Genomic DNA, 13166 nt, shown 5'->3' on the forward strand with positions numbered 1-13166 from the left:
TCAATTTTTGTGTCAATGTCTTACCCTTTTTAATTTATTCATTATAATTTATTTATATATAGATGTAGGTTTGTGAAGAGAGAAAAAAGAAGGGCCAGAAAAAAGATAGGAGATAGAATACAAGATCTATTGAGAAACCAATGGGTCTACAGCTGTCTATTAAATCATGCATTCCTTAGTATAGTGTAGTTTCTACTTGTCCATTTGAACCAACCATTTTCTTATTCTTATTTTATGTATAGAATTTATGTAATGTAAGTGTCAAAGTGTCAACTAGTGCTTTGTTTAATCATAAGGTCATTGCTTTGTTACAGACATATTACCATTTTTGTGGGGTCCTTTTTGCACATCTTGACGGTGATCATATAATATAAATATATATGTATATCAGTATATGTATGTATTTATGTTTTTTTGCTACACCCTTTTAACTTTTCTGGCACTTGGTAAATTTGGACTTGTTTCTATCTGATATTTTTATTTGCATTATTGTTAACTAGTTACCTGCTTAATTGATTATGACAAAATTCTAAGCAAATATTAGTCATCAACATTAATATTTTCAGCATTCTTGTGTTTGTTGGGGCTTTATTATTATGAGAAATTAATTAATTAACATACAAGTCTTCATCTGAAAGTGACATGGTTTCTGTGTCTTGGAATTCGAATTGAATAAGTATAGTGGTTGTTTTTTTAATTATATGAAAATTGAGACGTGGTGAGAGTCTTGCTGTGAGGACCAGCAGTGTTATTATTTTTGCTTTTGCAAGTTGTGATTGTGGATGTAATTGTAATGTATGTTCACACACACATTTTAACATTTTCTGTCATTTTCTAACATTGCTCCTTGTACGAATCTTCCTTCTCATTAATCCAATGTCAGATATAGTGCCTCTGATATTTAAAAAAAAAAATATATATATATATATATATATATATATATATATATATATATGTTACATGTCAATTCATATAGCACCAAATGAATGTCAGTGATTGATTCTATTTCTATATATTTAATTTAAGAAGCTTGTGTTGTTGTGTTGTTGTAGTAGTCTTTGACCTGAGAAGATGCATATGAAGGCAAAGAGAGGAAAACGTTCAGAGGTAATTAAATTGATAATTAACATCATTCTTTGACACTTAATTATGTGATTAGATTTCATGGTTTTTCATTTTGTTGTAGCAGGCCTTTTGGCCTTCCATTGTGATGAAAAAGTGGCTGAATATTAAGCCTAAGGCCAATGATTTTAGTGAAGATGAAGTTGATGCTGAAACTGAAACCGAAACTGAAACTGAGAGTGAAGATGATGGTATGCATTTGGAGTTTAACTACTACTACATTCATTATTGTATTCATTGCTTTTTGTTTCTATTTTTTATCTTTGATTGTTTCCTCTTCTTGTTTCAGGTTCTGTTAAGGATTCAAGAACTCGAATGCTCCAAGATAATCCACCTAGAACTCAAGGGAACCAATGCATATTCCAAAGTCATTTATCATCAGGCAATAATTCTCTTACTTGTTACAAAAATTTATAGCATCTTGGCATGGTTTGCATGGAAATTGATCATAATCTTTGATTTGATATTTGTGATTCAGATGCAGCTTGCAAGGGAAACAAGACAAGACACAGAAGAGGGAAATCAGAAACACTTCGCGCTCAGTACATAAATTCTAAGGAAGTGAGGTATGTGGTGATGATAATCATGCATTGCATAATCAACATTCAAGTTCAGTAATCAATGAAATATATATGCATCTTGAACATGGTTCATTTTTTTTCTGCAGGGTGACAATTGGAACTTGGAATGTTGCTGGAAGAACTCCAAGTGAAGATCTTGGGATTGATGAATGGCTTTCTACTCAAGAACCAGCAGATATTTACATTCTGGGGTAACCACTTTCTCAAGATTCCAATGCTTTATGATCAAAGAACTGTCTTTTATTGAATCATAGTTGATTATAACTCTGGTACCACAGGTTTCAAGAGGTAGTTCCATTGAATGCTGGAAATGTACTAGGAGCAGAGGACAATGCACCAATCAGAAAATGGGAAGCAATCATTAGAAGAACACTAAACAAGTCTTATGAGCCTGATGGAATACACAAAAGTTACAGCGCGCCTCCTTCGCCGGTGCTAAGAACTACTTCTGCTGATGATATTCTTCTAGCAGAGAATATAGATGGTAATGCAATAGATATGGTGATGAATGAGGAGTATGTAGGAACTGTAGCTGACAATTATGATCTGCATCAGCAGAATGAAGCTAAAGATATAATTGGGATAAGCAAGAGTTTGGAGTTGAGAAAAATCTATGGCCTTGATCTTCAGAAGATAATAGATTGGCCTGAAAGACCACTAGATGCAATCCCACAAATTGTTGATTCAGATGCAAAGTTGAGGAGAGTACTAAGTAGCTCAGCAAGAATTGGATTTAACAGGAATGAAAGTTCTTTGATATATGGTGCTGGATTGAAGAGCTCGCACCATAGCTCTGGAAACTTGGGATTGTTGTGGAAAGAGCAGAAAGTGATACCTGAAATAGTTGAGTCCTTAGATGAAGTCACTGACCTGTTAATAGCTGAGGAAGATGATGCTTTTGTTGAGTTACCCGAAAGCCATGTTCATGACAATGAAGATGGATTAAGTGCCTTGAATTCGCGGCCGAGGTATGTTCGGATTGTCAGCAAGCAAATGGTAGGGATCTATGTCTCTGTTTGGGTGCAGAGGAAGTTGAGAAGACACATTAACAATTTGAAAGTTTCTCCTGTTGGTGTTGGTTTCATGGGCTACATGGGAAACAAGGTAAGCAATCATTGATAATATCATGCATTCTATGATCATCATCATTAGTCTTTTTTGGATTTACACATAGAAACTTGCTCATTTAGACCAACATGAGTAGAAGTTATGACCAACACAATTCTCACTGATGCAGGGTTCTGTTTCAGTTAGTATGTCTCTCTATCAGTCACGCCTGTGCTTCGTTTGCTCCCACCTTACTTCCGGCCAAAAGGATGGAGCTAGGCGAAACTCCGATGTTCACGAAATCCTAAGAAGAACTTGCTTTTCTTCCTCTTCTATCTTTGATACAGATCAACCACAAACAATCCCATCTCATGAGTAAGCCTTTATTAACCTCAAGCTTTATGCAGATTGTTCTTTCAGATTATGTGTTCATTGTCATTCATGACTTGTTTCCTGCTGTAACAGTCAAATTTTCTGGTTCGGGGATTTGAATTATCGTATTGACATGTTGGATACCGAGGTTCGAAAGTTGGTGGCTCTAAAGAAGTGGGATCAACTTAAGAATAATGATCAAGTAAGAATGCTATCTTAGTACCTTTTATCATCATCAAATCTTTCAACTTTACTTGTTTGTTTATATACTACTAATTAAATGGATGCAAATTTGGTTTATCTTAGATAATTTCTAAATTTTTCCACTTAATTTGTATTGCAGCTAAGCAAAGAATTGCGAGAGGGGCATGTATTTAGTGGATGGAGAGAGGGATTGATAAACTTTCCACCAACTTACAAGTATGAATTTAACTCTGATAGATATGTTGGTGAGAACACAAAAGAAGGTGAAAAGAAGAGATCTCCAGCATGGTAAGTGCAACATTCTACAAACAAACAAGCCCAAATCTTTGTTTGGATCAAGGTATATGCATGGTTATGCAGAGTTTGATTCTGGGTATGGTTATGCAGGTGTGACCGTATATTGTGGCTAGGAAAAGGTATAAAGCAACTTCAATATGAACGTGCAGAGATTAAGCTCTCAGATCATAGACCTGTTAGTTCAATATTCTTGGTTGAAGTTGAAGTATTTGACCACCGAAAACTTAAGAGAGTTTTAAATGTCAATAGTGCAGCAATACACCCTGAGATATTTCTTGATGAAGATGGTGCAATAGAATCATATTATTAGACATTAGGCATTCTTTCAAGAAAGGGAGCAATATCAATGTACTTGGTAAGGGATTTTTTTTTTAATATCATCTTTAAATAAATGTGTTCTGATATCTTAGAAAGGGTATACATGGTGTCTATATAATTATATTTGACTTGCATGGAGATAACATGATTTCTTGCTTCTCTACAGGGTGTGAGATCTCTGCTGTCTTTGAAGTCATGTGACAAATTTATAAGGAGCACTATGGCAAACCTGAGTTACATGGAAGCATTATCCATATAATTGTTACACTAAAAAGAAATATGTACATAGTAATAGGCTGATATATGAAGAGGGGTTCTTTTTATCTTTGGTAAACAATCACTCCATTTATTGGTTCTTGGACAATAAAGTTTTGGTCCTTTTTCTTTCTTTCTTTTTGAAACACACTAGTAGACACATTCTATGTAAGCCAAAGATTGATTTATACAATGGACTTGGTTCTTGAAAATTACTTAATGCCACATTGCTTGGGAAATTAGAAACATGATTATATTCAAAAGAAAGATTAATTTTGATTAATGTCAAGTATTTTATATGGACAAATAATAGTAGGGAAATCCATTGTCTTTATATGCAGTTCACCAAAGGCAGTTTCAAAAAGAAAGAAACAATCTCCAAAACAGAAGTTAAGAAAATGCAATTAGGTGATGGTAGTTGCATCAACTCTTGGTTAAACCGAAAGCACCTGAAAAAATTCTGCAGTGCAAGAGTTTGGTTTGACAATGCAGAAACAAATTGAAATCAAATGGTACAAGAAAACATCTTTATCAGAGTGGTTGCTAGCTACTTAAGTATCAATCAACACATTGAGAAACAACAGGATCAGTACATTTTTCATCAATGGAGCATATGAAACTCTTATTGATCTTAATAACTGTTCTGCTCAACACACCAAGTCTGACTCGGAGCGTCGATGATGTTCTTGTTCATGAGTACTACCAAGACAAGTGTCCCTTGGCTGAAGAGATAGTGAGACACAATGTTGAAGTAGCAGTGTTGAAAGATCCTCGTCTGGCAGCATCATTACTGCGACTACACTTTCATGATTGTTTTGTGATGGTAATCAATTAAACTAAACCATCTCTATACATTATTCTTTGTACGTTGAAGGTTACATAGCTATCAGAAATTATTGTTTTTGACTAACAGTTAATTATTTATGTTTAAAAATACGAGACAAAAGTATAGAGAAAGTCAATGAAATATTTGTACATGTGAATGCGTTGTAGGGGTGCGACGCATCGGTGCTTTTGGACAGCATTGAAGGGATGGCAAGCGAAAAAGAAGCAGGACCAAACAAGGATTCACTGCGTGGATTTGAGATCATAGACAAGATCAAGTTCTTGCTTGAAGAGGAATGCCCCCTAACAGTTTCTTGTGCTGATATTCTTGCACTTGCAGCTCGCGATGCAGTTCAACTGGTACAGCATAATTTTTATGCATTAACAATATAAAATATTTTACATAATCGTCTAATTATCACATCTACTACTATTAGAGAGGGGGACCGAGATGGGACGTGTTGCTTGGAAGAAAAGACTCTCTAGAATCGAGTTTCAGCGGCGCAAACTTGTTGATCCCAGCTCCAAATTCCTCCTTGGAAGCTCTCATCAACAACTTTGCACAGCAGGAACTCGACATAGGAGACTTGGTAGCTCTATCAGGTAGCCACACCATTGGAAGAGCAAGATGTGTGAGCTTCAGGCAAAGAATCTATGAACCGAAGCAGGAATATCACTATGGCTATGATCACTATAAGCGTTACACAAGCTTCCGAAGGATCCTACAGTCCGTGTGCCCCATTACTGGAAGGGACAACAAATTTGCACCGTTGGATTATGAAACCCCAAACAGGTTTGACAATCATTACTTCATTAATATTCTACAAGGGAATGGCTTGTTAGGCTCTGATAACGTGTTGATTAGTCAAGATTACGATGGCAGAATAACGGAGCAGGTTTGGGCTTATGCCTCCAATGAAGACCTTTTCTTTAAGTCGTTTGCTAAATCCATGATCAAGATGGGGAATATTAATGTACTTACCGGAAATGAAGGACAAATTAGGCAAAATTGCAGGTTCGTCAATGTTTAGTTTGACTTTGTGAATTTCTATTTTATCTTTAGGACAAAACACTTTAATAAACCAAATGCACGTTAATATTATTTGAATGCCTAGACTAAAAAATGTAACATCAAAATTTTAAAGTACATTTTTATATAAATCGATTTATCCACTTGATTCGATATTTATTTAATAACGTTTTTTATCTAATTCAAATCCAATCCCTTGATTCAATTTTCATTCAATAAAGTTTTTCTATTTTATTCGATTCACTAGTATTATTTCGTTAAATCAAATTTAACTAATTCAATTTATATAAAAATGTGTTTTGAGACTTTGAAGTTGCATTTTCTAGTTTGAGACATTCAATTTAGTTTAAAACATTTAAGTAATATTGACGTACATTAATATTTTCTTTCAATTTTATTATAGCAAATAAGAATGTTTATGGGTAAAGTAAAATCAAGTTTGTATGATGCAGACTCAACCTTAAATAATAAATATACACCAAATTTATATTTACTTTTTAAATCCAACCTAAATTCGATAAAACCTAAACATTTTCAAATTACTCATATGTCCAAATCGAGTAAAAACTAACTCTTTAAAACTTTAATAATAACTTATAAAAAATACTTATTTATGCTCACTTATTTATAAAGAAAAGATTTGTTATCGAAAAATTAATATCCGTAAATGAATTTAAATCTGTTCATAAATTCTAATTTGATGCTTATTTAATCTATTTTCTAATTTAATAAGTATAATTAAAAATAAAACAATAAACATATAATTATTATAACATAATATTAAAATTAATTTAAAACATATATATATCCTTTTTAATTTTTTTAAAAGTACACATAATCGAGTAAAACCAAATTCATCTTGACCTAGACTTAGACCAAAATAATAATTTAGTCTATTTTTAAAACTTAGATATAATAAAATCACACCAAATTAACTATTAAGATATTTAGAACCAGACCATACCAAATCTTCAAATTAGATTGGACCATATACATCTCTAATAACAAGCTGAATGAACTGGGGATAAAATAATGTAGTTTTCTTTAGTTTGTAAATTAAAAAATTAGAAAGACAACTACAACTTTTTAAATTTCAACCTTATTCAATAATTTTTTTAAAATATTATTAATATATTAAAATTAATTATTAATTATTAATATATTTATATATAAATATATATAATTTAATTAAATATAGATAATTTAATTTATATTTTAATATATATTTTATATTAATGATCTTATATGCATAATAATTTTTAGATCTAAACAGAGAGATATGGGAAGGGTAAGGGCATCAGGTCTCCAAGGTGTATAGCATCAATGAAAGAATTCAGACGCAAATTACCCATTTGTCAAAATAAGTTTCATCACATGCCCAACGTTACTTCCCTTGCTTGCAAATAACGGAAAAAAATCGTTTCGTTTTCAAAATTATAGAGCATAAAAATTTAAAATCTGAAGAAAGAAGAAAAAGAAAAAAGGTGTTACATGACGATGAAGAGGAAGTAAAAGTAGCGATCAGAGCCTGTCGAGATTCATGTGTACATCACGCAAGTATCAGCGGATTGACAGACAATGAATTTCTTTCGTCACATCGCATTTTTTTTCTCCTTTCATTCATCCAAAACCCTATCCCTAATTTCAATCAGTAATTCGAAATCCAAAATAAATTCACACATCCAAAATACGAATAGATTTTTTGAAAAACGTAACAGAAAAGGAGGGGAGATATGTAATCGATGAAGTTGAGAGCTCAGAACTTCTTAGAGGATTGCGCCATCAACGACGAGCTCAAGAAAGAAACTCGCCTCTGGCACAGTTATTTGTTCATCACTGCCTCAAGTCTCAACCAATTTCATCCTTCTAATGACTTCAGGTGTGTTCGCAAGAGAAGAGTTCATCCATGAAACTTTACCTGCTACGCCTTATCGAAGTAGATGGAGGAACCTTCTGAATTTATAGAATACCAATTAGGGTTTTAGGGTTTTCAGCTGATTTGGATTGAGCCGGACTTGCTTTGAGGCCCATTCCATTCTAATAGCCACAATATTGTTATACATAATTTGAATATTTTGCATTTTAATCTTAGCTATATTCTTTACCCTGCGTATTAAATTAAGAAAATGTTGCACTTCTTAATATATAGATAGACTATACATTTATTATATTTTATATAAATTATTTAAATTTATCAAATAATTTTTTATTCTAATTAATTAGTTTTTTATAATGGAATATCTAAAGAATTTAATTTTAATGCATTGTTAGTATAAAGTAATATACACGTACATCTAATTACGTAACGTCACATCGGTAAAAATATTTATCTAAGTAAAACGTTTTACACTATCAATGCATCAAAATTAAACTCATATTTAAAAGGATAAAAATATAACAGTTTCACATATAAAAGTTTGAATATTTAATATAAAGATATAAAAAAAATTTCACCAGAGTATTACACATTTTACATTTTACTTCTTTTTTGAATTTTTTTTGGAAACGAATTAGCATTAGTAATTGTCTAATTGATCTCAAATCTTAACTTGATATATGACATTATCTGTCCCCATGTTTTAAAACTATTAATCTTCTTAAGTTTAGACTTTGATCCATCATTTCGCTGCTTGGAATTTAATCAAAGTTCTAGTTAATTTTTATTTACTATCAGGTATCAAACCCTTTTACTATATAGTTTGGATGCAAAGTTTTTCTCCACCTTATATATCAAGTTGCAACCATACAAATAAGAATTCCCTTTTTTTTCGCCCAACAGAAAGCATTGTTAATTTAGGCCTAACGTGTTGTATGGGTTTGTGAAGAATTGCTGTCATAGGCATGGCAGATTAATCACAATGCATGAAGTTGAACATTCCAAAAGGATATATATAAAACTACTGAGTGATAACCCAGTAAAATTGATACAAAATAAGAAAATCTTGGGTTCCAGACAAGTATTGATTTAATTTACCTATCTATCTATCATCTATGATAAATAATCTGAACTCATCATAGAAAAATGCTACTGACAGAACTATCATCATGAATACGCCAAATTGTTTCACCCAACAGGTTTGCTACGGAAAGAATAGTTAACTGCGGGAAATAGTTCTTGTCTGCAACTGGGATGGTGTTTGTGATGATCACTTCTTGAAATAAGCCACCAGATAACCTCTCAATTGCAGGAGGGCTGTAATAATTTTTTCAATAAAACAAAACAAGCAATAAACATAAACATAATATTCCTTCAGAATTCAGATGCAACTTAATTAAAGTGATAACACCTAATTATGCTGTGAGGTTTCCAACTTTCTATAGTAAAATATCACTCTAGGCTCTACCGAGTAAAATATCACAACTAGTGTAAATTGATGCACTAATGATTCAATTAGGGTATAACACTGCACAGTTAGACACCGACCCTACAAAACTTTTGATAGTTCCTAATATCTATGACACAAGCAACTTAATACCTGAAAACAGCATGAGTGCAGCATGCATAGACTTCTTTGGCTCCCTCTTCATGTAACAGAGCAGCACCTTTGGCAATGGTCCCTGAAATGCAGTACAATTAGAACTCAAACTAGTATAACCCCAACAAATTGACAGAAATATTTTTTTGAAGCAATTTAGTGAAAACTCATTTTGGCAGCATTACACATCCCTTTGCCATTCCCAAAAGAAAAAACAACCAGCAAATAAAAGTTCAGGACCAATAGTCTGCTGCCTATCAAATGTTGAAATTGGAAGTGAAAGTTAATCCCATACCAGCTGTGTCAATCATATCATCCACCATAACTGCAACTTTTCCTTTTACATCACCAATCAGATTCATCACCTGCAGAGTAAAGCTCAAACATAAGAAACAAAAAAATAACTGCCATTTCCAAAAGGAATTTAGTATGACCTTGATAATGCACATATTTAGTTCTAGCAATCACCTCAGCTATATTATGTCCCTGACGCCTTTTGTCGACAATTGCCAAAGGTGCATCAGATAACTTCTTTGCAAAAGCTCGTGCCCTTGCAACGCCACCAACATCAGGTGAAACAACCACCAAGTCTTTTGAACTTATTCTCTTGCTGGCAAGATAATCAAGGACGACAGGCTAGTGGGCATAGAAGGGCACCGTTAAAAAACATCTAGCTGTCAACAAATGTCAAAATTAACCACTGCCATTTAAATCTTACTTACTTGACAATGTACATGATCCACAGGAATATCAAAGTAACCCATGGATTGCCCCGAATGAAGGTCACAAGCAAGAACACGATCTGCACCGGCTTTCGTAATAAGATTTGCAACAAGTTTAGCTGCAATGGATTCACGCCCTTGAGTCTGAGATGGGGAAGAGCAAGAAAATCCAATCATTGGTTAGTTTCAACTGCTTCATCAATCAAACAAACCACGATTGAAAATCTTCTTCAATAATATTGCCACACAAAAAAAAATTATATTAACCAGCCACTATCCTATAAACATACAAACACAAACATCATATTCAATGACAGCTTAACACTATCTTATAAGACATAAAAACACAAACATCTGATTCAATGATGGTTTAAACTCAAGAGAAAACAAATCATTTCTCCATTGCAATGTGCACAGAAGAAAAATGAACAATCAATTGACTAGCTGCTTCACTACCTCACAAACCACACAGATGAAATCCTTCCAAAGAGAATAAGCTTCAAGGTAAGGAATACTTGCCTTTCTATCAGCCCTGGCATATCCAAAATAAGGAATCACAGCAGTGATATTCTTGGCAGAAGCTCTACGACATGCATCAATCATTATTTGCAGCTCCATTAGATTCTCATTTGCAGGAGGGCAAGTTGGTTGAATAAGGTAAACATCACAACCTCTAACACTCTCTTGCAACTGGATATAGATTTCGCCATCAGCAAATCGCTTTATAGCAATCTTCCCAAGCTGCTGGCCCATATACCAAGCAATTTCCTAGAATGAAAGGAAATAGCAAATTAGTAAAAACAACAACACTATCCAATTCAGAGATAACTCACGCTAAGTAACAAACTAGAAACTTTTATTTTGTTAATGGAATTAACCTGAGAAAGTGCAGGATTGGCGGAGCCAGAGAAAAGCTTCAACTTGTTACCGTTCCTATTGACTGTTCTCCCAGTCTTTGGTAATTCAAGGAACTTAGGAAGCGAGGGTTCATTGAGAACTGGAATTACCGGTTCGCCTTTGACACAGTTTAGGGGTTGGACCATATCACATTTCTAACACAACAAAGGACCATTTTTTAAATTAAAAGAATGTAAACTGGGAAATGAGTGTGTGTGGGAAGAACAAATGAGAAAATTAAAACTATTAATTGTAAATGCAATTACCAGGGAGGTAAAGGGAGAGAAGGTTGGAGTGCGGGAATGATCAAAGGATAGAGATTGAAGAGCGAAGGCACGAGGGAAGAGAGAGGAAGAGGAAGACATGGCCGAAGAAGAAGAAGAAGACGACGACAACGGTGGAGGCTGAAGGAGAGTGTGCGCCATTTGCCGCCGATTAAGGGTTTATGCTTGTGAGTGGGAGAAAGAGGAAGTTCCTTTTGAATTTGGAACTAAGCTTTGTTTATATTTCTCTTATCGGTGCAAGTGTGTTCAAGGTGGTGTCTATGTTCTTTCTTTAGCACCGGATTCGGTATTCGCGTGCGGTTCATGCACGGGTTCTTCTACGACGTCGTTTCAAAGAGGCGCTCGTCTTTATCTTGCCAGCTTTCAATTTCTTTTTTCAAAGGTGTTTATGCTCTTTGCCAAATTAGGGTTAGTAATTAGCAAATGCAGCATGAATTAAAAAAAAAAAAAGAAAAAAAATAGATGATAAGAAAAATGGAAACGTGGTTAATGCTGATTTAAATACAAGGCGAAGAAAAAATTCCATGCACCTAGACAACTTGACTGGTAGTCTGGTACATTCATATTATTGTTCATGCACCGTTCTTATTTTCTTTCTTTCTTTCAGTTTATTTCCAAAATATGCAAATTATTACTACAAATGTTAGCGCTAACAATGCTATGTTTTAACGTCTTATATAACAACCATCAAAATCCATACAAACATCGACATTTTATTAATGTATGATCTTTATAAGAGTATATATTAATTAATATTTTTTTCGAATGATATTCTATACGAATAATTTATTTAGTAATTAAGACAGTATTATTGTTAGAGAACGAGAAAGAAAGAGAGAGAGTGTAGATGAGAAACACAAAAAATATTAGTAGAACTAAAAAATAGGTTAAGGATTCTAGAATTTAAAATAAAAAAGAATATCAGTATTTAGAAAATGAGTCTTTTAAATTAGACATATAAATGATATATATTTATCGTGAAAACAAAAAAATGATAATATATAAATTTTTGCGTTCGTACAATATACAGTGAATGAAGGGTCTTGAAGACTATAACAAAAATGATGAATGAAGTTAAGAGACAAGATTATTTTGTGGGAGAAACAAAATATAGTAAAATGTCGAATAGAAAAGACATGGAGAGGACACAGAGAAAATAGTGACAATCAAAACACTATAATTCGTCAGCCACAACGAGAAGAGGCCCAAATAAACTCACTTATAAACGTAAAAGAATTAAAGAAGCAGAAAAAAGAACAAAATCCATATGGAAAACGCGTGGACAAAAAAGGTAAAAGTAGTTGTGTCGAAAGAATATTTGGAGTAGCTATGGAGAAGTTTAGTAGGTGATACGGTGAATGCTATTGATTTTAACTCCTTGAAGGAAATGGTTGTGAAGAACTTGTCTCAAGTCATCTAAGTACCGAAACTGGGAGCGTATAAAACTCTTCTTACTTTTGATTGTGTGTTGAATGTTGAAAAAACATACACTTTTAAAATGAATAGTTTTTTACAATTGTTTCACGATGTATAGACTTGAAGAGAAGTGAAATTCGAAGAGTGTGATTAGAATGTTTTGGAGTTCTATTGCATGCTTAGTCAGTGAATATTTTCAAGACGATAGAAGGTCAATGAGGTGAAGTAGTTGGGTGTGATAAAGTAATGGAATCGTGCATCTCCTTCAGTGTCAGACATCTGCAAATTGATACATGTGTTATGGATGTGATCAATGAATA

General features: G+C 33.4%; 2 protein-coding genes and 3 non-coding genes across 15 annotated transcripts; 1 reads left to right on the forward strand and 4 right to left on the reverse strand.

The window, feature by feature from the left end:
- Nucleotides 1-942: 942 nt before the first annotated feature.
- Nucleotides 943-8155, forward strand: LOC112747972 (peroxidase 20-like). Of its 11 annotated transcripts, none has more exons than XR_011872746.1 (11): nucleotides 943-1107; nucleotides 1190-1313; nucleotides 1412-1504; nucleotides 1601-1688; nucleotides 1790-1894; nucleotides 1982-2807; nucleotides 2954-3125; nucleotides 3216-3324; nucleotides 3466-3614; nucleotides 3714-3978; nucleotides 4108-4408. XR_011872746.1 is itself a non-coding variant. In XM_025796179.2 (11 exons), exons 1-10 carry the CDS (start codon nucleotides 1072-1074, stop codon nucleotides 3931-3933), a joined length of 1935 nt encoding a protein of 644 aa, XP_025651964.1. In that variant the 5' UTR covers nucleotides 943-1071; the 3' UTR covers nucleotides 3934-3978; nucleotides 4108-4408. The 11 variants fall into 11 exon arrangements, 7 of the variants coding, with proteins under 7 accessions (XP_025651964.1, XP_025651965.1, XP_072073664.1 ...); XR_011872747.1 differs by having other exon boundaries at nucleotides 1607-1688; XM_025796179.2 differs by having other exon boundaries at nucleotides 2941-3125.
- On the reverse strand, nucleotides 7341-7434 carry LOC112753605 (small nucleolar RNA Z101). The gene has a single exon (XR_003177985.1). It is a non-coding gene; the product is annotated as a small nucleolar RNA Z101 (small nucleolar RNA).
- On the reverse strand, nucleotides 7569-7652 carry LOC112753611 (small nucleolar RNA snoR14). The gene has a single exon (XR_003177990.1). It is a non-coding gene; the product is annotated as a small nucleolar RNA snoR14 (small nucleolar RNA).
- LOC112753608 (small nucleolar RNA U61) lies at nucleotides 7804-7893 on the reverse strand. The gene has a single exon (XR_003177987.1). It is a non-coding gene; the product is annotated as a small nucleolar RNA U61 (small nucleolar RNA).
- A 759-nt stretch (nucleotides 8156-8914) lies between the features above and the next one.
- Nucleotides 8915-11950, reverse strand: LOC112747976 (ribose-phosphate pyrophosphokinase 1-like). The gene is made up of 8 exons (XM_025796187.3): nucleotides 11413-11950; nucleotides 11128-11301; nucleotides 10769-11017; nucleotides 10250-10393; nucleotides 9996-10163; nucleotides 9823-9892; nucleotides 9528-9609; nucleotides 8915-9244 (listed from the first exon to the last, which is right to left on the reverse strand). Exons 1-8 carry the CDS (start codon nucleotides 11569-11571, stop codon nucleotides 9064-9066), a joined length of 1227 nt encoding a protein of 408 aa, XP_025651972.1. The 5' UTR covers nucleotides 11572-11950; the 3' UTR covers nucleotides 8915-9063.
- Nucleotides 11951-13166: the final 1216 nt, after the last annotated feature.

The sequence above is a fragment of the Arachis hypogaea genome, chromosome 15 (genome assembly GCF_003086295.3).
Source record: "Arachis hypogaea cultivar Tifrunner chromosome 15, arahy.Tifrunner.gnm2.J5K5, whole genome shotgun sequence".
Taxonomy (NCBI): domain Eukaryota; kingdom Viridiplantae; phylum Streptophyta; class Magnoliopsida; order Fabales; family Fabaceae; genus Arachis; species Arachis hypogaea.

Coding starts and splice junctions, on each gene's coding strand:
- LOC112747972 (XM_025796179.2), top strand. CDS start 1,072: ATGCATATGAAGGCAAAGAGAGGAAAACGTTCAGAG. Junction 2,808..2,940: donor TGGGCTACATGGGAAACAAG/GTAAGCAATCAT, acceptor TCACTGATGCAG/GGTTCTGTTTCAGTTAGTAT. Junction 3,615..3,713: donor AAGAAGAGATCTCCAGCATG/GTAAGTGCAACA, acceptor ATGGTTATGCAG/GTGTGACCGTATATTGTGGC.
- LOC112747976 (XM_025796187.3), bottom strand. CDS start 11,571: ATGGCGCACACTCTCCTTCAGCCTCCACCGTTGTCGTCGTCTTCTTCT. Junction 11,018..11,127: donor CCAATCCTGCACTTTCTCAG/GTTAATTCCATT, acceptor CTTTCATTCTAG/GAAATTGCTTGGTATATGGG. Junction 9,245..9,527: donor TGCACTCATGCTGTTTTCAG/GTATTAAGTTGC, acceptor AAATTATTACAG/CCCTCCTGCAATTGAGAGGT.